At 38.5% G+C, this 24,444-nt stretch overlaps 1 protein-coding gene and 1 non-coding gene across 2 annotated transcripts; both read right to left on the reverse strand.

Moving 5' to 3' along the window:
• Positions 1-2,629: 2,629 nt before the first annotated feature.
• LOC110046312 (guanine nucleotide-binding protein G(s) subunit alpha-like) lies at positions 2,630-23,359 on the reverse strand. Its single transcript, XM_020752009.2, has 13 exons — positions 23,049-23,359; positions 22,873-22,948; positions 22,676-22,730; positions 22,429-22,548; positions 22,063-22,160; positions 16,278-16,332; positions 15,021-15,094; positions 9,996-10,054; positions 9,055-9,125; positions 7,801-7,850; positions 7,087-7,217; positions 5,558-5,625; positions 2,630-4,503 (listed from the first exon to the last, which is right to left on the reverse strand). The coding sequence occupies exons 1-13, from the start codon at positions 23,185-23,187 to the stop codon at positions 4,357-4,359; spliced, it is 1,143 nt and encodes a 380-aa protein (XP_020607668.1). The 5' UTR covers positions 23,188-23,359; the 3' UTR covers positions 2,630-4,356.
• On the reverse strand, positions 11,511-11,583 carry Trnat-ggu (transfer RNA threonine (anticodon GGU)). Its single transcript has one exon. It is a non-coding gene; the product is annotated as a tRNA-Thr (tRNA).
• Positions 23,360-24,444: the final 1,085 nt, after the last annotated feature.

A 24,444-nucleotide genomic window follows, 5' to 3' on the forward strand; every position in this document is an offset into this window, starting at 1 on the left:
GGTGGTTAGCTTCTTTCTTTCTAAGCTGGCTTAGGTTGTTTTAGGTTGTTTATGTCTTCGTAGTGTTTTATTTTAGGTTTTCAATGCCCCCGTGTACAAATTATTGGTATTATCATTATCTGGTAACTGGTAATCTATTTACTTATCTAATTGTTTTTGTTACAACCCGGAGAGGGTTAGAAATTTTTTGAGACTACTAAGAGAGCTGAACTGAGTTAAATATCGTCACGAGCACGATTTCATTATAAGCAACTGACCCAGATAAGAGGCTGCGTGAGTTGACTGTACTGGACCTACTTGCTTTTTCGCCGTGGTCTAAACCTTCAACAATGTTAGTACAAATGACACTAACACGAAGGCTATTATACTTTATTATGGAATAAACTGACATCCAGTCACTTTAAATATGTATCGGTAGTCCAAATGGATCCAGTTACTTCGTTTGTATATGAGGTTATATCATCAGCCACAACACGATGCAAGACGGAACCAATGACATTCTCTGATTTATTTACCGGAATGAGCGAGCAAATTATTAGTAATTGGAAATATCTAACGCGATCAGAAAAAGGAGAAACCGCACTCAAAAAGTAGCTTGCACTTAAATTGATGGTTTATAAACGACAGGGAACTCAAAATAAGACAGAAATTTGCACCAATGCGAAGGCAATCTAATTCCTAGACTTCCTAGGCGTTCTGGAACAGTGAAATATTCTGGAAGGGAGAATTTCGACGTTGGAAACTGGACTCCGGAGTTGTCTGTTGTAACCGAAAACTTTTACCAGGATGGAATTGATTTGTCCGAGCTAAAAAATTGTAGAGCTAAAAATTGTAGATGGGCCACAGTTTACGAAAACCGTACCCAAGATTGGTCGAATGCTTCAACGAAGAACAAACAGGGGTTTTCCGCATTCGGCCTGTAATTAACGCAGATTTTCGGACCTGACTCAGTAGGTTTTAATTTCCCGCGGGGAATTAGACTGATTGAAGCGGTTTTGAACTGAGGGAAACACTAAAACCAAAGTACTCACTTAAGACTATCACAAAGGACACAGGCAATCCCGTGAACCAATCAAACCTCGAAGAAAATACATTTCGCTGGCACAAAGCGCGGGAAAACGATTGGTTCTCATTTCATTTCTGATTGGATGACAATGTGGCGCGAGTTTTTTTCAAGCACTTTTCAGACTTTTCAGAGGCCCCGTCCACATTACACCGGAAGGAATCTGAAAACAGAGGTGCATCTAATGTTTTCCGTCCACATTATGCCGGAAGGAATCTGAAAACAGAGGTGCATCTAATGTTTTCCGTCCACATTATGCCGGAAGGAATCTGAAAACAGAGGTGCAGCTAATGTTTTCCGTCCACACTACGCCGGGAGGAATTTGAAAACGGAGGTTTCACTGTGAAAACGCATCAAATGTTTGCCCTCCACATTACCCCAGAAGAATTTGAAAACAGAGGTTTCAATCTGGAAACGCAAGAAATGTTTTCCGTCCACGTTCTCGGAAGTTAATAACGCAACACTCACCAATCATTCTGGATTTGTGTTTAAGAAAAACTCGGTCAGGAAAATCACATCGTGATGCCATCATTTACGAAAAGCTCCGTTTTCAAAATATTTTCCGTTCAAACGAACACGAAAAGCCAGCGTTTTGAAATTGCTCTGGTTTGAAGAGCGTTTTCGAAAAGATCCGTTACTAGTTCGTGACGCATTAGCGTGGACGGTAGCCCTAAGCGTAGAAATAAAGCTCCGTTTTCAAATTTCTCTAGTGTATTGTGGATGCGGCCTCACTTGAATGTCGAAAGCAATTTGCACTTGCTTTTGTTTAGCATTACAGTACTGACTTTTGTGATTGGTTTAAAAATCTCACGCCACTTTCACGGCCAATGAAAAAATAACCCAAACCATTCGCGACTCGCTCACACACGTTCTCCCGCGCGCGGTGTCAGCTACACGTATTTGGGGCGAGTTTGCTTGATTCACTGGATTGTCTTCTGTGCTTGGCCAGTGATTACTTTGGTACTCAATTGAAAACCGCTCCAAGCCAGGCGCTTGCCGCAGTAATGCAAAACCAACCCAACTGGGTATTGCTTTCGACACTCTTAATCGACCAATCCCAAAAACAGCATGGATCTCAGTACAACTACATCGTAACATGAAGTTTTCCGGGCACTCGAGACACCTTTGGTTTCTCAGGTTCCGTCCTCACGTCGCCGGAGAAATACGAAAACGGCTTTTTTACTCTAAAGACGCATCAAATGTTTTTCGTCCAAACTACACCGGAGAAATTTAAAACAACGCAGCAATCACGGTTCATTTTGGATGTGTTTGAGGAAAACGCGGGAAAGGAAATCACAAGACTATCTTGACGTCATCGTTTTCGAAAAGCTCCGTTTTCAGATGTTCTCCGTCCGCGCGAAAATGCTAAGCCGGCGTTTTTTAATTCCCCGGTTTTCGAAAAGCTCCGTTTTCATGACGGATTAGTGTGGACGGTAGGGCTAACCGTAAAAATAACGCTGCGCTTTCAAATTTCTCGGCCGTTCTGTGGACGGGGCATCGGGATGCCCGCGTTATTTCCAAACAAGCATTCGCTCAACTACAAAGGACACAAAGACCACACCTTCCTTCGACTGTACACGAACTATTGAGTAATAGTTTATTTTGACATAAAACTTAATATGACAGCTCCGGCTTAAAGCTCTTCTACATAGTTACTCTGATATCAACTGTCTTAATCACTGATTTGGGAAGTTTTGGTCATACTTCTGAAAGCAGATCCAAGGGTTTTCTTTTGTTCGCATTCTGGAATAGCACTAGAATCTACCAAGGCAGACTAAATCATACATACAAATAAACAGACAAACAAACAAACAGAGAAACAAACACACTGACATGGATTGACATAGCACATACAACCTTGCATGTCACAAAAAAAATTAAGATCTGTGTTTCTTTTTTTCGGGTCAATATACAATATGTTGAAGGTTGCAGCATATTTCTGCAAGCTAATTTCTGAACAAAACAAGTTCTTGGGGGGGAGAGAAAACGATGATTAGAAGGGAAAAGGGGCAGAGCTTCTCTATCACCTAATTAAATCTACATGAACTAATCTACATACATTTCTTTGACGGGCACAACACCAAGAAACACCAAGTAACGGGCTAACACATTTACTGTACAGCATCATGATAATCACGAGCAAATAGAGACAGGTTCCTTTTTAAAAAAACTCCCCCGGCCTAAATAACTTGTCTCTCTCTCTCTTTTTATCTTTCTTCGCTTCTGCTTTCTCAACTAGAAGCAACGGAATAGTTTTCAATCAACGAAACATGGAAATCGGAGACTTCGGAACTGTGGCGGAGGCAAATATTACAATTACAGTCACGTTACACTCAGGCCACCTATACTATAGTTTTCCTTGACCAATAAGGGTGAGTTAAAAAGCCTTTCCATGTTCATAATATAAATCTAAATTATTATATGTACTTATTCACACTTGAAAAGGGCAATATTCAGATTTGATAGTGATATTATAGAGATGTCTGCAAACAAAGAAAAGGCGTGGTTACCCGGTTCACTGCAATGAAATGCCACTGGCTTCTTATAACAAGAACATGAAAGAAGACTTTGTTGCATTCATTCCAGAATAACAAATAGCTACTTAATTTGAGGTATTTCTTTAATTTACTTAAGTACCGGATACCACGGATAAGAGAGAAGATTTTAAGAGTTTCACACGTCTTTAAAAAAGAAGACTGAAATTTCCTCAGCATGTGCTGCCATGGTTTGTTCTTAGGGACAACAAAAGAACATTTTTTTTTTATACACTAAGTCTGTCAACAACCTTAAAACACTTTTTCTTTGCCTGCACACTTCTGATATTTTCAAGAACTAGCAAATTTTAGTGCTCAAGTTCCCAACTCCGAAAGACAGGGGAACTTGTGATAAGAAATTCAACTTTAAGGATAATGGTTTTAGTTTGACAGAAGAACAAGAATCAAGGAACTCAATGTGGAGACAGACCACGCGCAAATCCCCCGTCCCCCACCCCCAACAAAATTCTCCTTTTCTCGGCCCAGAACATTACAGCTAACTGACTGACAAAGTCCTGTGAAAAACCACAGGAAACTAAATGCTACATTATTCCACGGCATTTTGTACACTACTTTACAAGGCTGGTATCTGACATAATTTCATGGCTGGGCCGACGCCCCTTTGTTATCTATCCCCCGTCCCATATCGGAATAAAACAGCTGAATGTTTGTGTCATATAACAGCACATGGCAGGCAGCCTTGGTAAGGGCTGTTCAGAAGGCTGGATGAAAAGTTGGGGAGGGAGAAGAGGGAACCCATCACAGAAGTTCATACTGGCGGAGGTGCATTCGCTGGATTATGTCTCGGCAGTCATTGAATACCCGTCGAATGTTCTCCGTATCTACTGCGCATGTGAAATGTGGATAACAGTAGTGTTTACCATCTCCGCTGGCTGTGCTGATTCGCTGCAAAACGAAAAGAGAAAACAGTTCAAAGTTCCCTTCAAATTTAACATATAGACATGTAGTTAACAAGGTAGTCAAACACAGGAGCTACAACAATGAGATAAGCAACATTAAGCACGATTTTGACAGAACAAACTTGGGAAATGAAGCCTAACTGTTTCGAAAATGTGTAATCCACGTTGTAGCATCTTTAAGGGGGCACTGCCATTAATTTAAACAAGAATTCAAGAAGGTTACAACGACATCTAGAAAACCCAACAATGGTTTGATTTTCAGATCATTCCACAGCTACCTGTATGACAGGAACTCACTGGAAGGTACTAAATTGTTATCCAGCAGTTCAAACATGTCAACACTTTAGGCTGGACTTAATTTTGTTCTGACCACTTCTAAAATACTCCTTTGTTCAATTGTGTCCAGATATCAGGGCGCAGAACAATAAGTGGTTTCAACAAAGTTTCTTCATTCATCTTCAACTCACTGGGGAATTCCAAGTACTTTAAGCCCAAGTAAAACGACAGGCATCCAAATTCTTCTAACCTTTGTGAAAACCAAGTTCTGGGTTTTCACAGCATTGCTTTACAACCGAGGTTGCATTTCTTTGGGGTGAGCTGGAAAAGGTTCAATGATCTAAGGTCACTCACACCATGGTACACCAAAAGAAGAGATCAGTCCTTGCCCTGTGCCCAGGGTGTGTCATTGATTCCTTCAAGGCACTCCATGAGACCTTGGATTATTAAACAATTCCACGAACACGCATTGGACATGAGATGATAGATCGCCAATGAGGCATGTAGTGCCGAGTTGGCTATACTCATCTCGTATCATAGAACTACAGTAAAATACATATAAAAATGCCCCCAAAATTATGCATATGCTTCCCATATTTGTAGTGCACGGTATAATTGCTCCTATACCATGATGGCTAAGCCAATGAAAACTCTTGAATTGCATTATCCATTGATCCAGTTTTTAATAATGATCCTTATCTGGATCATCCCAAAGGAATGCACTCCAAGACAGAACAAACACATAACAGCAAAGCTATACTTACAAGGAATTCATCACGAATAAAATATTTAGCTCTTGTCACTGATTCCTCGTCCCCAGGCTCTGCCGTGGCTATGAAGGAAAAAAGAATGACATTGTCATCAGCATCTCATGATGAAGTTATATATTTTGTACCTTTTAATTGATTCCTAAATAATCTCACTGTGGTAGTGGCCAACTCAAAAGCTTTGGCTCCCTTGGCCACTACACAGTGTCTTTCTGTAATTTTGCACATTTTCCTTTTTGCCTTTTAACTGCTAACTCAAAACATTTTAATTGTACAGATATCTGACCAAATACGCAAAAACATGCCCGCATTGACTCAAAGACAGTCTCACCGGCCAGAAGTCCTCTGACCACTCCCCTGGCTAGGAGGTTGGCCCCTTACGCATGCACCACTCCAGCAGGGTGCCATGTCAACACAGAACCCCAAACAACAACTGAGTAAAATACCCAGAAACACAGTCAATACCAAGGTTATTTAACACTGACAACTCAAAGTCTAGCCAGCTGGGAGTGTCAGTACAAGACATCCTCTCCTCCCCCCTGCTTTTGACAGCCGGCTACCAGCAAACCACCAACAGATAGGTCAGTGCCTGGGCCATGTGCCCAGCCTGGCCGTGATAACGCCCCCTCTGGGTTTAAGGTCACTAGATTTGCACCCAAATCCAGGCAAAAACCCAGTGGGCATGTTTTTGCAAAATCGTTCAGATATACTTGTAAATGAATGAACTTGAACTTGAAAACTGAGTAGTCAGAGTGTCAGGTTATCCTAGATTTGCACCTTCCTATCCATGCAACTAGCGCTAGTTTTCAAACTAAAATGAATGGTCCTCAGTCAGGGCCATAACAGATAACAGGCAATCTGATGCACTTGCCTCGGTCATTATTATTATTTTCTTTTTTCATTTTTGTTGTTTCTATTCATCATAAACACCCGAAATACCTAGGAAGAGAATTTAACCATGGACATTGCCTCAGTCGTATTTTTTTCTGGCTACGGCCCTACCAGTTGTACTAAAAAGTACAAAGCCAACTGGTCAGTATGTGCTTTTTAGGTTTTAGTTCAGTGACCCCAGCTAGCACACTAGAATTATATTGGAATTGAACAGTTAAATTAAGCTTACTTCGTTCACTTGGCAGAAAAAGGACACCTTTTACTAACATAACCAAGTTTTAGACATTTCAGATAAATCAAACTTTGCTATGTAGTGATGACTACAACCTAACAATGATTGTTTGAAAAACACCTGGTGAGATCATTTGTGCTAAAAGCTGTTAGGTATTTTAATAACCAGATACATGTAGAAACATTTTAATTATCAAATAAGCCAGTGATTTTCCTTTCATTTTCTCACATTCTGGCCATGTTTCTACTGAGTCAGAAAAACTATAAGTCTTGTGAAAGTTTGGGAGACTTGCAAAACTGTGGAAATGCTTCTCATTCTCTCAAACTTCCACTCATGTTTCAATAACTGGATAAAACCATGAAAAAAGTTTTCCATTTATTACTTAATTGAAAATTTATCTTACCATCTGGAGGAGTTCTGTAACGAGCAAAGTCCGGGAAATAGTCCTCAATCTTGGACTTGCCAGCCCGCACCTTTTCTTTTAACAAGTCTTGCTTGTTGAGAAACAATATTACTGAGATTGTTCTCAGCCATCTGGGGGAGGAAAAAACATGTAAGTTAATTTCAGTGTCCTCCAATACAGGATTCATCAGTCCTCATCGCACCGTCAAACGCATAAGGCCTTCCAATACAGGATTAGCACAGACAAAAGACATGGCCATGCACAAGACGTGGTTGATATACATTTAGATGTCTGCCAGACACCAGTTCCATGGACAAGGGGAGGTGAAGGACACAAAATACAGATACAAAAGACAACATTGAAGAAAGGATGACTTCAACAGTTGGGTACTTCACATTATAATCACTTCTTAAACTGTACCGCCAAAATCAACAATTCTTGATGGGTTTTTCTTGTGGACAGTTTATGTCAATATATTATATACTCTTTATCCTGCAGGGCAAGTATTCAAGGACTTGTCCACACAACTCAAGGACAACTGGTAAATTTTGTTTGAAGAAAAAACCATAAATTAAGTACAGCACTTGTCCAAGAACAAAACATGATGACTCAGACCAGGCTTAGACCTCTTCCCTAATACAACTATTTGTTTATTACAACATAAGGGTAAGAACAGCTAGTCTCACTCTTGTTTCTGTTAAGTGAGTCACAAACCTGTTATTCCAAATACTTTTGAACAATTCAAGAGATTCCTTCAACCGGTTCTGAAACAAAGTAAGTTGTTATTGCATTAATAACACAATTGTTTTGTAAGCGACAGCACATAGTTCAAACAGCCTTGGCCAGTCAATCGTCAAGGACTTAAGTACCTTGTTACAAGAAATTTTCACAACAGGTTAATTTTGTGATTAAAAAAATCGCGAAATTAAAGTGACGCAAACAATAACTGTCGCGAACATAACATGATGCGAAAATTAAAGTGACTCACATTAGTTACTGTTGTCCTGCTGTTGCGTTTTTGTTGATTTTGACGTTATTGTACCTTTGATAAAGTTGGTTTACTAAATTCAAGGACATGTTTAGTAACACTGCCAAGGAAATGAATTGTGTGTGTGTTACTGGAAAACACCAAGTTAAAGTGATCAAAATACAAAATTTTTGCAAAATCGTGGAATTTAAGTGTCATGAAATATGCACACTCCAAAATCGCAAAATAAACGTGTTGCAAAAATTTCACGTAATAAGGTAGCACATTAGTATGCTCTTGCGAGAAAGATGTCTATTACTCAGTAGCACATGCTACTTAGGAACAGATTTCAACTTCTCCGTTCTCCTCTTCACAGACACTTCAAAATCACCAGTGTTAATAATCCACACTGCTCACTAACTACAACGGAATAGCCAGTGATCTGAGTTGTGTAGCCAATAAGACAACGGCATTCATGACAGACTGCTAGTAAATTTATCTAAGTAGAAATATGGTCAAATGTAATACTCAACTAATTATACTCAACTGCACCACCTATCACTTTTATTAGTTTGTTGGATTGGTTGAGTTTTTTCTTCAAATTAGGCTATTTCCATTAATTTGGCTTAAAGGATGGTGCTATATTTATCAATCACTGTAACTGAAAAAAGTTGAAAAAGTGTTCAAGATTTGGAAACATCAACCAAATCAACTGTCTCAACCAAGTTTGATGCTGGCTGAAAAGGATGATCAAACCAACTGAGAATGTTCTTTTTTCCTCAAAAGAACACAGAACAGGCAACCAACCTAACCACCTTAAACAGTAATCCCAAATGGCAATGGAACATGACCTTAGAAAGATGTTTTAATCAGTCAGTCCTGCAAGCTACATGTAAATACATTCTTGTTCGCAAATCACTTCTTTAAATTTCACCAATTTTAGCAAGAGTTGATCCTAAACTTGGAACTTACAAAATTAATTATAATTTTGACACACTCACCTGGCTAGGATCTTCTCTAAGTACCAAATTGTAACTACTGCATGCAACCACAAATATTATTGCTGTAACATCTGAAAATGAACAAAAATACCCTGCTTAGTTACACAGCTAAAAATTTAAACTTATGTCCGCAAACACACCACATTTTTGGTCAAAATGGTGCTAAATATTGCTACATTAAAAGTACCTTCACTCACTCACAAAATCTGCTGAGAGAGCCAAGGTCAAGAAAGTAAGTGAAGTGCTGAAGAGAACTAACAAAATGAATTTTGTATTTAGCCATAAGTGAACTCTTGAAGACACAAGGCCAGGATTTGACATAGCCTCCTTGATATCAAAGCATTCTGGATTTGCAGCTCATGATAATACTCTTTTTATAACTTTAGTAGCCTGTTCCAGAGTCTCCAACAGCAGGCAGGAAAAAGAAAAATGAACAGACCCAGGGAGAGAAAAAAGGGAAGTGCAGAACAGCCTGTAAGCGTTGGTTTATAAATATCTGATTCCTCCAGTAGACCAGCTCCTGGTATACCATGGATATCCATGCCAAGCGTGTTGTGGAAACTTGTTAATTTTATGAATCCAAGTCTTCTAAGACCCACTTTTTTTAAATATCCAACACTGTTGAGATGCTTATATGTAGGCTCAAACAACAACTTAAAATTTAATGGCACGTTTTCCAGCTAATTTCCTTTTTTTAAATTCACTGGGATGATTTAAATTAAATATTAGGCTATAGAAACCCTATGATGTGAAATTTATTAACAACTCAAAATGTCGTGCAAACAACTGTGATGAAAGGGAAGTGTCTGAATTTGCTGAAGAAAATGAAATTACATGGCAATTTTGCTAAAATATTTTGAATTCAGAACACCAATGGCTCATATAAGGGGTCACAAAGATAGTTTCAACAGTATTTACAATGAATGCCATGCCATACTTACCATTAAAGCACTGTATCCATTTCCTTCTCTCATCCCTCTGTCCACCCACATCAAACATGCTGTAAAGATAAACACATACTGCTTTAGTTTACAGTTTCACAAAACACCTGCATTTGAGGGGTTCATTAAGGTTGGGGCACTGCGCAAATTGTCCAGCAGTGAGGACAATTTTGCCTGGCTGGTTTGACCATCCAGCGGAACCTTTTTCATCTCAAGAAGTTCAGTTCTATTAATTTTGCCCATCTGTGAAAACCAGTAACCCTCCTACTGAAAATGTTAAAGAAATCCCTTCATTAATTGACCTTGAATTCAATGTTTTACACCAAACTTTATTCTACAGTTGATATGCACGGTAGATAACTTTTGTTTTGCAATGCTTTTATTTGCAAGTCAAATGACTAAGTTTTGGGCCAACATTTTCACTACCTATGACATGTAATTCTTGGTCAAGATCAGAAGATTTTCATGTTTGATCATTCACTAACAGCAACATCTGGCAGGAAATTGTGGTTCATACTTTTTCCAACTATGCTTGCCTTAACCACCATCTTATATAGCAACTTGTTTACAGTACAACTCAGCGACAAGCTAACACAAATTCATGTGAAAGTGTGTTGACACAAAAGTGAAAACATGCAAATGTGATTGCATCTGTACAGTGCTAATTGAAAAGTGGCACAGAAGAAACAGAGGTATAACAATACTTTTACACTTTTAGAACCAAACTTTGTTTCCAAAAGTTTAGAAGCAATAGTGATTGATGTGGACAGTTATCTGGAGCATAATATTTTTGTAAATAAAACAAGCAGAAGCGATGAATCAGAAATTGTGGCCATTGTTTTATCCGTACAAAAGAAAGTTTGAAATCATAACAATTTTAAGCAAAATGGAAAATACAGTAACAAATGTGACTGATGGCATGCAAAAAAGGAAGCAACTTAAACTTCCTGGCTTTGTTTGGGCCTCTTCTGTGTGACAAATCTTTAAGAAACAACAAATACCCAGGTGTCGGGTGTCTGTGTCTGAACTATCATTGATCAACTTCAAGGCTATTCAATTCATTAAATAATTGGTATATTTGAAATTGAAAACAAGTTAATTGACCAATTCAACAGGATGTCTGGGAGTTCCACGGTGGCACAAAACATTTTCTTTCACTGACACATTGTGAAGATTGTGTTCATAAGAGCAAGCTTTTAGCACCATTTAACACTTTCCTTAACACTATGAATTCAAAACAACCTCGTAGCTCTGACCTGAAATTTCAGCTTTTCTTCAAGTGCCAAGCTACATTAGTATTTACATTGGACAATATTGGATCTTGTGTTTGAAATTCATCCAACAAGACAGCAGTTAAGGGCCAAAACTCATAACACTTGTCACAGCTGAGTATGACTAATGTTTACACGGGTGAACCCACAAAGCAACAAGATTATCATCGAAAGTGAAGAATGATCATCGCAGTAAATTTTCCAATTTAAACAATTGGAAAGAAGAAGCCTGAAAAAAAAATCAGGACTTCAATGGGATTCGAACCCATGACCTCCGCAATACCAGTGCGATGCTCTACCAACTGAGCTATGAAGCCACACATTGGGAGCGAGGTCGATTAATTGAGTTCATATCTTCCCGTGAGGAGTGAAATGATGTGACCTCGCTCCCAATGTGTGGCTTCATAGCTCAGTTGGTAGAGCATCGCACCAGTATCACAGAGGTCATGGGTTCGAATCCCGTTGAAGCCCTGATTTTTTTTTTATGTGGCTAAATATCATTTAGGCAAGGTTAAACTCGAGCAAATGCAGCCAGCTAGCGTGCCCATCCAGCTAATGTCATTTAGGCACGTTAAATATGAGCTTATGCAGCCAGCGGTTTCCCGTTTGGGAGTACGTGACCTGTGGGGCGGCCTTCAGGGGTTTTGCAGGGGTTTATGGTTCATTGCATAATTGTTGTAGTGTATTCTGCTGATTGTTGCGGATCAGTTGCACTGCTTTGCTCGCAAATCACTGCGGATTCTTGCACCCTCTCCTCCCTCCCGTTTTGTTCTTGGTCAGGGTAAGTATTCTTCAGGTAAGTAATTTCCACTGAATTTCTTTCTGTGTGACGGTGCCGGTTAGCGGATGCTCATTGGGTGGTTCCTGCTTTCCAGGGTCGCCATGGATACCTCCTAGCAGCTTATGGCTTTGGCAGCCTGCTAACCTTTAAGGCACCAGCTCCCAAGCTCATCTATTTGTGATGAGTTTAATCAGGCTTCTTCTTTCCAACTGCTTAAATTTGAAAATTTACTGCAATGATCATTCTTCACTTTCATCTACAACCGCAGTTCAAATATGAATTATTTCATATATACTTCACATCAAGATTGTTATCCATGGGTGTGAAGATTAAAGCAACAGCTGACTCAAAACTTAAAGACAGCAATGAGGCAGTGTGTGTTAACGGTGATGGAACCCTAATTACTTGAGTGATCAAGAAAAGTTTCATGACCCAAGTAGCTTGATCATACAGAGAAACTTCATTATGTTTATATGGGCTGGGTCACATCAGAACCAATTTTGTAAATATACTTTATATAGATTTTTGTTGCTATTTTTATTTCGTTGCATGTCTGTAAAGTAGTTATTTAGCTAAGCGCATTTGACCAAGTTAAATAAAGATTTGAAACACACCTCCTGACAAAATTCGTGCCGCTAACAAAATCGGAACATTTAAGAACTTGATTTCAAAGCTGGATTTTTTAAATCTCACATTTAAATTATGTAAATACACATCTTTTCTATACAACTTTAATAATTTGGTAATATAAGATGATTGTAAATAATTATATGACCATTGTTATTTTGAATTGTAAATATACTTTAAATAGATTTTTGTTGCTATTTTTATTTCGTGGGATGTCTGTAAAGTAGCTATTTAGCTAAATATATTTGACCACCTTAATAAAGGTTATCGTTATTATATAAGTAATAAATCTGTCAACAAGTAGCATAACTTAAGTGCGACCCCCAGTTTCACAAACTTGTCAAATTTTTGCAGATTGCCAAAATTTTGCCAATCTTCAAAGAAGTAAAAGTGCTGCCTTGGAGGCTTCCAAATTTTGGCAAAGCAAACAATTTTATTTTATTTAACCATTAAACTGTCATATTCCTTTAAGTATTTCTGGATAAAATTACGGCAGCAAAATAACTTTGGTCGGCTAGTCCAGTTTGGCACATTGGATGGCTGGTTAAAATCATTTTTTAACCTGGTCCATCTGACCCTTTTCACAGTTATTCCTCAAACAAGGAAATGAAATGAGGAGGCGCTATTATTTAAATGTTTTTGACTTGTTCCCTCGGTCTGATTACTGGCTGCAATATCAAGAACAAATGACCTCAGAGAAACAAGTCTCCTTTGATAACAAATATGGGAGCCAGTGCAAGTAGCGTAAGCGGCAGCCACTCAAATGGAAAAGAAAAGAAGGCAAATTAACCATTCTTGCATAATTGGCACCCTTGATGTTTCATTTTCTCTTGTGAAGAACGCATTTAGACAGGTCTGTGACTAACCGATATGTCAATCAGCCAATTTTTTGGTTAAAACATGTTGGTTTGATGTGACCACTGCCAAAATGTGGAACTTGCAAAATTTTTGCCAATGTTCTTCTTATTTAGCATGTGATAACTTGGGAATTTACAAAACCATGGCAAACAGCAGATTCATGGTAGCGTATAACAATAGCGTGGAGGCTTGAAGGAGTTGAGTGGGGTTGCAACACCCCCCCCCCCCCCCCAATTGGCAGCATGTTTGTTTTGTTATTTGTTTGACTTGCCATAAAATAATACAACAAAATTGTTTTACAACTAGTTGTTTCACTTCCACCAATTCATTAAATGGAAAAGATAATGAACATTTTGTGAATGCATCATTATTTTTGGTTTACTAGTTGATAAGAGAGAAACACCAGATTTTATATGACGCCTTCAAAAATGCTTTTCAAGCATCAGGAATGCTGGAAATGTTGTTTTAGAGGTCACAATCAAAAACATTTCCGGGGGGGGGGGGCATGGCCCCAGTCCCTCCTAGAAGCTCGCCCCTGCAGCGCTCATCATCCACGCCGACGGCATCAAAAGTTATTACAGTGTAAACTCCCACTTTCAGGAATTCCTGGATCTGTCCCTGTTGAGCATCAGAGTTAGTGCACCTCCCCCTGGATTGAACAGTCTGGGTTCAAGCCCTGGCCAGGGACATTGTGTTGTGTCCTCTTTCTACCCAGGTGTCTAAATGGGTAACAGCAAATTTAATGCTGGGGGCTAACCCTGCAATGAACTAGCATCTCCAGGGGGGGGAGGATTAGAAATACTCCTGGTCGCTTCATGCTACAGACACCAGAGATAAGCACCAACCTGATGGACTATTTGGCTTGCATGCAGACTTATAACAATAGCAAAAATATGCAGAAGAAACACAAGCATACACATGCTTTTTGAAATGCGCAAATGTGAAAACATTTGTGCATTTTACTTATTTTACATTGTACAATGGGTGCTCACCTCTGACCTGTATTGCACTGCACCTTTCAATAACATGCAAACTCTGGTCAATCAATGGTTTACTGTTATGCTGCCGTCAATCATTATAGCATACCTCTCAGGAAACAGATTAACAGTTTACTTCGTGGGTCACATCTGTGGCTACTGATCCATTTTGTTTCTTTTTTTTCAAGGTTTATTGGTTGTTGTCAATATTGTGATTGACAGCAGCCAAAAACACATTTGTTACATTAAGTTTTGAACTTCAGAGTCTGTATGTTATTGAAAGGCATAGTAATGTGTTTCTATGTCGGGAACCTTTCAGTGCCAACCAAAGAAAAACTTCCAAAGAAGAACTCTTTCAAAGTTTATTGGTCGTTGTCAAAATTATGATTGACGCAATCATTAGTTAGGTTTTGAATTTCAGAGTCCATGTGTTATTGAAAGGCTCAGTGATGTGCTTCTATGCCAGGAACCTTTTGGTAACCACCAAAGAACAAAACAAAACAGCACTTACTGAAACTTCACTTTGTCAACTTGAAATCTTGTTTCAATGATTCCTGATGTCAGTACACGACACCTGAGCAGATCCTGAAAGGAACAATTTTCTGGGATATATAACTCTACTGTACCTTTATGGGTTAGTAAGTAAATTAGCAAACTGTGGTAACAAGGTAATGAAAAATCGAACTACCAAGGTTGCCAGTGGCTTTCGACACTTACATGTACAGATCTAAGCCATTATGTTTGGTTACTCTTTTCACTTCTGGTTCCTACCCTGAGTAGAAGGGTATATTTATGCAGTTTCCACCCCAAAATATAGTTCTCTTTAGACTGGTGTAATGACTTTGATGTTCTTCAGGTCCTGGCCAGGATGGTGAAGGTAAGGAGTACTGTTGCACCTCTAGATTCTTAGACTATGTTATTGAACTAGTGAGACGTCTGTATTGGGGAAATATTGCCCAAGTTCTTTTTAAAAAGTGTATGGAAACTAATCCAGGTTTGTCAAAATTTGCACCGTTCAAGGAACCAACCAGAAGTCTCCTTTTCATTCTTAACCAGTTTGCCATATAATAAAAGCCATCAATGTAGCAGTTTTAAAACTGGGTAAGAAGATCTTGTTTTTGATTGGTCATAACACAATAAACATTCCAGACATATTTTAGGTGCTCACAGTTTCATAAGTTTAACAGTAAGTGACATAATGAGCAACAACAGACATTAAAGGTCCCTGGTCAGCCTCTGCCATTTTCGACGTCATCAAAATTATTGATATTGCATGGTAAAGCAAAATCTTATTGCTTTACTGTAAGTTGTGTTCCTGAAAGTACGTTTAATTATCCTTAGTAGATTCAGAGTGATTTCTATCATTTCAACATGCTCTGAATAAAATATACTAGGCAAACTCTTGTATGTAAACATTTTTAAGCAAAGGTATGGTTGACTAGGGCCCTTTAAGTCATGAAGGGTGATGTCATTTCCTCAAACACTCGCATCCCATCACAGCAGCATATCTGAGTTCCCAAACAGCAAAATGCTTCTCCATTGGAAAATACATTCTAGCTATCTGCCAACATTTCCTATTGTTAACGATTGGAACACAGCACCGCTGCCATGAAAATGCCCTTTAGGAAGTTCTCTGCTAGAGAATGGAAGACATTTGTAGCAATCCCCTGCTATTTTTATCGCCATTCATCACTCAAAAGGTGATACTTTTACGGGGTTATAGCTTTAGAGACAAGTAGTACATAGTTAAATTTATAACCCAGTGTACCTGTTCTACTGGCAAGTAGTCTGCCTGCTTGACTGTGTCCACCCTGTCCAAAAAGCTGGAAAATGAAAAAGACTAATTTAAATTTAGGTCTAGTGAAAGGCTGTTTTGTTTACAACAGTCACTTCCCCATCAATCAGTGATGTTTTTGGCAGAAAGCACACAAAGTTTTAGATTTTGTCAAGTTCTACAAAGGTAGTTGTTTGGGGCAGATACAGTGAAGGCTCTCCTAGTGACCTCTCTCTCAAGCTCTAGTTATGACCACCATTGGGAAGCCCCATTTGAAACGTCACCCAAACTCTGTATTTGAACACTCTCATAAACCACTGTTCCCATAACTGACCACTTTGGGAATTACCAACTGGTTGTTTCCTTTGTGTTTAAGCTCTCACAAGCAACTCTGACTGATTTGCGAACACTCTAAAAAAACTATTGAGTACTTGATCGCATGCAATTTTAGCACTTGTTGATTTAAAAGTTCAAATTGATTTATGGCTCGTGAAAGAGGGTTTCCCTGAGACTGAGGTACAAAGTTCTTAGGCTAAAAGCTCTGGTAAGCGACCACACTCGACTATTGTTTTGGTGTGTGTACACTTGTGAAGGTTCATTCTCTTAAGTGACAAACTCTTATTACTGTACACAAACAAAAATGTGTATAATCACTTTTCCCCCATATTAAGACAAATTTAATAAGTTTCCAAGCACTAAACTGAATTTTTATGGTATTGTTTCTCATCAAGCAAAAGAGGTTTTGTGCTCAAGAGGCACCATGGTACACATAAACCAGTTCAATTTCTTTAGCCCAGTCCAGGAATTATGACAACTAGAGAAAGTTGTTGTGCTATATTCCCCACCTAAGTGATTCATTCTCCCAAGACTTGTTTTTAAAGTTCACTGACTAGATCAATCAAAGTTGCTATGAGCCACTCAACTTGAAAAATGGATAGTCTGTAAACATTGGCAATCTTGATGTACTTAACTGAGTGTTTAACACGTAGTACATCGTTTATGTATAAAGCTAGAAACGCGAAAAATGAAGTTAAAGCCCACTGGTATTGCTAAGAAATAGAGCAAAATGCAGGGGTGTCATTAAGAGCCATAACCGTAACATCTGTTATGGCTGAGTATGCTTGACTTTCCCTTGATGCCTGTTGCCTGTTGTGAAGGGAATTCACCCACAAAGTAACAAGTTTGCAGCCGGTGTGGAGAACAAGGGTACAGGCAACTCAAAACTTAATGACAGCCCTGATTTGCCATGGTAATAGAATAAATACATAAGGAGACGTGGCACCGTTGAAAACATCCACAAGGTAATCCTTGTCTGAGATGTTACCACAATACCACTTCTTATCCGATAACCAAAGCAAGTAATAAAATCCCTATTTTGCCAGTTATCATTTTCTTTCCCATTTGTTTTGTTCTTCATTTTCTCTGACAATATCAGTGATTTTCCTCCCCTTGCATTTACGTTCTGATAGCTTCTTCATCTTCAGCTTAGCCCATCCATTACCCCATGTGACAAAGCATTAAGGAGAGTTTTCCCGCTCCATCAATATCAGTTGGTGTATTTATATCTTTGTTGAGATCTAAAACTGATCTTCAGTTAGGCATAAACAATTGTACTGTAGGCTCTGGGGTCTCAATTCCAGGTGTGGGCTTTGAAATTTGATTTGGTTGACTAGCGGGTCTACTAGAAAATGTTCACAAACTGAAGTGTCTTAGGTGTGTTTTCTGTTATTTTCAGCTGATAAATGTATCGATCAAACTTGAATGATAATATGTCGTTTTCTTTGCCAAAAAGCTAAAACAAATTGGAATCTAAGTTGCTTCTGCACATACTAAATGCATCAGTTGTGTTAACACCTCCATGATTGTCTTTGATTCCACCATTTGTCCAATGTTGATCCTGGCAGTCCTCTTTGTGAAGACGAATGTAAAACAACATTATTTACAGTAACATATCAACTGAAGCGAAACACATCCATTCAAATTCTTCTCAATTCTCCTCAATTCTCCTATCTGTTTTTCGTCTAAAAATTTTAATCACAGCTTTAGTCATTTGAAAATTCATACAGCTCATCAACTTTGGGGTTTTTCAATATCTTCTTTTTCAGCAGTTGAGTATGGTCAAACCTGCATTAGGCGCACACAATCCGGAAATGCGTTATTAGCTTCTCTTTAAAGTTGCCTAAGTGTTTTGCATGCTTTCACCTGAATTAAGCTAAGATACTCATCCAAAGTGCACTGAATAAATGCAGGCAGTTTGCTTCCCCAAAGTCTTGTTGTCAAACTAGAATGGTCTTTGATTGAAATACTTCCAAAGATACATGCTGGTCAGTAAAGATGCGCCAAAGGATCAGCCGTCAGTCGCTGTATGTGTATGTAAATTTTGTTATGGCACAAAACATACTGCATCCAGAATGTTCTTCCAGAGCAAAAACGAGGAAGAGGAAGTCATACAAACATGGACAAATAAAATTTAGAGGCTAAACTTTTATTCAAATGATAAAAAAAAATTCAAAATTTAGGAGCAAAAATTTCTCCATCATGCATAAATTTTTGCAGCCATTCCATCAAGACTTACAATATAAACTTAACTTCATCAAGCAAAATTGTAAAGCAGTGTGTAAACCAAGCACAAACATTTAAATGCTATTGCACCAGTGAAACCACACAAATTACCTTTTACGCAATGTTTCGGTTCAAAGCCATCAAATGAATTGAACATCCACCTTTGTTGTCTGTATACCAAATAGCTCTTAATTTTGCGCAACTCAAAATGAGCTGTCAAACCTATTGATGGATCAAATTGAACACCCATCTTTGAAGTACACCACAGACTTTATTTTGGCACACTTGTTCATCACCAAACACAAAAGATCAGTTCATCACTTTTGAGATTCTCAGTACATTAGTCAGAAGAGGTAGCCACGAAGAGGCAGCCACGAAGAGGCAGCCACGAAGAGGCAGCCACGAAGTTGACAATGGTCACGCAAACATCGCCTGGCTACTACCACTTAACATCTATAATGCACGGAATGTACCAGTCAGCAGAATTACCATAAATATTTATGACCCTTAAACTGACTTTCAGAGTTAGTGAATTTTTTCTGCAACAAACTGATCATGTCTTTGCATTCACTAGTCAAAAAAGAAAAGATAACTGTTAAAATTTTTGAACATACTCGACTGTTTAGTAATCACCAGGTCTCAATTACTTACAATGTCTTACAAGATTAGACTACACTTGAGTAAACATGGTATGAGCGCTAATCAAAATTCACAAAATCGGCATTGATTGAACAGATATAGCATAACACCCAAACCAAAGCTGAAATTTCTTGCAAATATAACATTACAAAACAGACAGTACCCTAAACTACACTAAGACAAATGATGATACTCAAGCAATTTTTGACCAGATAAATGACTTGGCAACAGACTTTGCAAATAAATTTGAATTTCCTTACCCCTCAAACAGTAAGGCAGAACGATGCAGAGCCACCAAAAGCGAAATACAAGAGTTGCAAAAGGCAACAAATGTACAGGAGAAACTACTATCTACTTGTGATCTAGAGAGATTTTCACTTAAAGTGCATTCATGAATTGAAAACTAAAGAAAGATAAATTCACTACTTTTTAGTACAAATATTAAACTTTGCACCTAAAACTAGACCAAGATCAAAATCAACAAGGCACAATGAATATACCTTTTAAAGCAGTAACAGTTTTACTTAGGAGAACTCCAGGTTTTATCTAGTGAATATACAAATTTACAACTACAATCACAAAGCAGTTTCCTTGGCAAAGTTTAGCAGATAAAGAGCAAACAAATGAATAAACAAACAAAAGTAAATAAATATACTGCTATCCAAAGTATAAACAATATGTTGATCAATAAATATTGCCGAGAAACCTCATCAGGAAGGAGTTATTTTTAACAAGAAAAAAAAAAAGCAACAACCATGCAAACTGCCAAAAATAAAACAAAATATCTTCATGTCAACTCTAAAATAACCCTTGGCACTTTCAATTTTATGAAAAATTATCTAACAAAAAAAGTTTGAGCTACCTTAATGTTACAGCAATGGAAATTTTAGTAATATTCATGATTTCGACCAAAAGTTTGCAACAACCATTACAGAAAATGCTGCATAAAACTTTATCACACAGACAAGAATAGTGTTTAGTACATTTGCATTCTATCTCTATCATTGCACAAAATATCACTAAAAATATACTGGGTATGTTCAAACCTAGACTTTTCTGTTTATGGAAGGGGGAAGCATTGAACACAAAAGAATTATAGTTCTAAACAAAAAGAACAAAACTGGATGATGCTAAAACTTGAAACATGCAGATGTCTACATGCAAGTAAGTTGACAAGGCTTACAATGTTCTTCTCTTGCAAATGAGTGACTGCTTTGAATTCAGCAAAACAAGAATACGCTTCTTGCATATTCTTAGCAACAAAAAATACAGCTAGGAAGCCAGAGCTCATTCCACGCAAATCCACTAAAATATGCCTAACTTTGTGTGTTTCATCTAAAAATAGGATTCGTGAGTGACCCTACCTAAAGGCAGTGATCCGTTTTCGTTAAAAATTCTTCTTTTCCTGTCTGGTCACTTCAACTTGTATTTTTAAATATCACATTTTTTACAATGTAAGAGTATTTTCACGGTTTCAACACGCCATCTTTACAATTATCATAGACACAGCATGCAAAGATCCGCTCGAAATGCTATATACCGAAGCCATTGAAGAAATCAACATAAAAATATTTCGGTTCGAAGATCATTTGCTAGCTCAGCACCGACATACTTCTAGGCTGAATAGCCCACGGGTCAGCAATAGTATAGGTTCTTACATCAATAACAGAATCTAGAGCATTAAAATTCGCCTCTATATACCGTTGAGCTGTCTTAGCTTTTGCATGGAAACCAATTCAAAACAAAATAAAGTTGGCTGGGAAATGGTTCACGGTTTCACGTCGGAGAAACCGGCGTTTTTTCATCAGAAACCTACAGAATATGTGTTACAAACTCAAGGATAAAATGCTAGCGCAGTGCATTTCGCAAAACTGTAAGCGTACGTATCATTCTATCTAGATTTCGCATAGCAATCACTATGTTTCCTCGCGTACAGAAGTACATCCCATCAGAAATCCCTTTATTCAGCTTTATTATCCTGTAGTTTATCATTTGACAGCCCGAGCACCAAGAATAGCTACGAAACCGTTTACCAACTGTTTTAATGCCACAAAAACCATTACGGATAAAAACCATGCGATATCGAACCGTACCGGACACAAAACACAAGCTTAAGTAAGGAAACAGTCTTCGTTCGTATATGGCTTCATACTTACAACGGTTCTCACAACAGCGTGACAGAGGTTTTCGAACGTAAAATCACGATTTTATCGCTTCTGAAAACCACTAGAAAATAAATAATCCTTAGCGAAGATGCTCACACGGAATTGAAGGGGAATATTCATCAGTAGCAGAAAATAACATCAAAGAAGCGCTATGACCACGAATAATAATTCTTTTCCAGCCATTTTGTCGGGGCTATAGTTTGTAAACATACTGCCATCTTCCAAAACCCCATGGCTACGTTGAACGCTCGACTAAGGCTGTAAAAACACCTCAGCAAGCGTATTTTCTACCAAAAGAAGCGAGAAAACACGCTTGTGAAGCGCATATATCATCGAGAAGACACAATAATGGAGTATTTCAACGTCTTGACCATGTAAAAAAGCCCCAAAGATGTTATAATAAATATACTCACTATTGCGCACAGTCGATAAGTTGGTACTCGTTGGATCGTTCAAAGCATTCGAGCACACCCGCGTCTTGCCATAAGATTTTTGTGTGTTCATAGAACTCCTACAAAATAAAAATAGCGAAAAGTTACAAAAATCCGGGCTACGAAAGGCAGCACAAGACGAAAACACATTTGTTTGTTCAAAGCGTTCTGCTGCCCTCTGCCCAAACTTCTGGTTTCCATAATTAGAAATGTGTACTGAACTACGAGCGAAACCGCTCGTATAAAACTTGATCTGGCGAGATTTACTTTCGATGCCTTCACCGTTCTTTTACAGGGAAACTCAAATGCTAAAGATAACGATTATAGCAAAATATCATCTGGCCTTACCGGGGGATAGTCGAAGTCTGGCGTCGTGGCCACTTCGTGCAAGTAGTCGATTCTAAACTGGTTATTAGGGTTGGCTAACTTCACCGGCGGAGTTAGCGTCGGCATAGCCCCTGTTATGGTCTAAAAAACAAGAATTAGGTATTTTACAAAAATATAGAAGCGAAATGAATCGAAAAAAGATGTGAAATCGCAACGAACCGCGAGCTAAATGTGGGTGGTAGATTGTAAATAGGCTAGTCTTACTTACCAATATTGCATCTCTAATATTCTTCTTTATATCTTCTATTTTTTGCCTCTTTTCCCTACGAGAAATGAAGCAAAGACGCAGGTTAACACAAGACGTCCATACTGAATAATTCTTGTTCGATCGGCGATCGCTTGCCTTCCTCACTCCTAATAATTTGTATGCTAAACAACTGTGACAGAATAGGTGGACACACTCACTGCTCCGTAAAGCCATGTACGTCGTGTAAGATCCTCATCTGTTTGACGATCGTGCTCTTTCCAGATTCTCCAGCCCCTTGGAGGTTAGAAATAACACTCATTACTCATTCGATCAAAACCAAAATCGACCACCTTCAAACCCCATTAATACAGCCATACACGACGAGAATTGTTACCCAGTAGAAGAAGGCGATGGGTCGCGCGGTATGCAATTTTATCATCCCTTAGTTGCTTCTCGATCTTTTTGTTCGTATTTCTCTGTCTCCGATTCGTTTCTTGCTCTTCATCGGTAATGTTGTTTCCGAAACACCCCATCGCACAGAAGTGCGATTCCAGAACGAGGAAAACGCCCCCGTTGTACCACCAAATAAAAAGTTTCTTTTTTCGAAGATGAAAGCAGCAAGTATGGAAGTATAGACACAGCAAACCGACCAACTATATGACAAATCAAAGGGTGTGACAAAAGACGCGAAGCTTTCTGGGATATCTGTACTTTTAGACAGAGTACGGTCTGGTAGCGAGTATGACGTCAGCTGCCGAGGACATACGGGTTTTGACGCATACATGACGTCACAAAAAGGGGATTTTCGTACACACGAAGCGCTGGTCTTGAAATTTAACTTTTTCAGAAATCGAATACTCGTGAAAGCGATGAATACTCAACACTTTCAATGTCTTGTTTCGGTCATTGTTCATGTAAATACTTCAACATATTCTCTTTAGTGCCAATGAAGAAATTCTCGGGCGCTTTTCTTTATTAATTCGGAGATGATATGACGCGCTGACTTAATCAATTTCGCAATATTTTCTAACGGTTCGCCTATGTAGACAGACTAACATTTAAAGTAATCAGCCCATTAATTTATTTGCTATTGTTACGGCTGTTAACAATTTCTCTGTCTTTCAGACGGTAAAATAAAACTTTATCATAAAGGCTTTTGTTCTTGGGCCATCGTAGTTTAACGAGGAATAAAACACAAATAGCGGTGATAAACATATTAAACTTACGCATTTTAATAACTTGACGTTTCGTATGCTACGCAACTTTTGAAAATGTATGTTGCGTAGCATACGAAACGTCAAGTTATTAAAATGCGTAAGTTTAATATGTTTATCACCGCTATTTGTGTTTTATTCCTCGTTAAAATAAAACTTGTTTAAAAGGCATAAAAACGTATTCTTTTAAAAAAGCTATGATCGTATACTTTACGTGTTAAAAACGTCATCGAGGCAAAATTTTCCCGTTGCTCAAGTGCGCAGAACGAAAAATCCCAATAAGTAGAGAACTAAAGGGAAAAATAAGATTTTAATTAAACTTCAGCTGACGCAAATCGTGGGACCGTTTGAACGATTCTTCGTTCTGTTCCAATCCTAGATTACTTTGAAAGAAAACGAGTGTAGTGTGGATACTGATCCAGAAAAAAATTCAGGGGCGGATCTAGGGGGAGGGTGCAGGGGTGCACCCGCCCCCTCCCCTCCGAGACGACATGCGGCTTTCTAAAATTTGTTTACCTCACCGGTCAGTTACGCCATTCCTTAGTGGTGCACCCCTCCTAAGAAAAATCCTGGATC

The sequence above is a fragment of the Orbicella faveolata genome, unplaced genomic scaffold, assembly GCF_042242905.1.
Source record: "Orbicella faveolata isolate gen_17 unplaced genomic scaffold, um_ofav_v1 contig_3, whole genome shotgun sequence".
NCBI lineage: Eukaryota > Metazoa > Cnidaria > Anthozoa > Scleractinia > Merulinidae > Orbicella > Orbicella faveolata.

Excerpts from the sequence above, each read along its gene's own strand:
- LOC110046312 (XM_020752009.2), bottom strand. The coding sequence starts at position 23,187 with ATGGGGTGTTTCGGAAACAACATTACCGATGAAGAGCAAGAAACGAAT. Across the intron at positions 22,949-23,048 it reads CCATCGCCTTCTTCTACTGG|GGGCTGGAGAATCTGGAAAG; the intron begins GTAACAATTCTC and ends CTAACCTCCAAG. Across the intron at positions 16,333-22,062 it reads CTTATCGACTGTGCGCAATA|CTTTTTGGACAGGGTGGACA; the intron begins GTGAGTATATTT and ends TTCATTTTCCAG.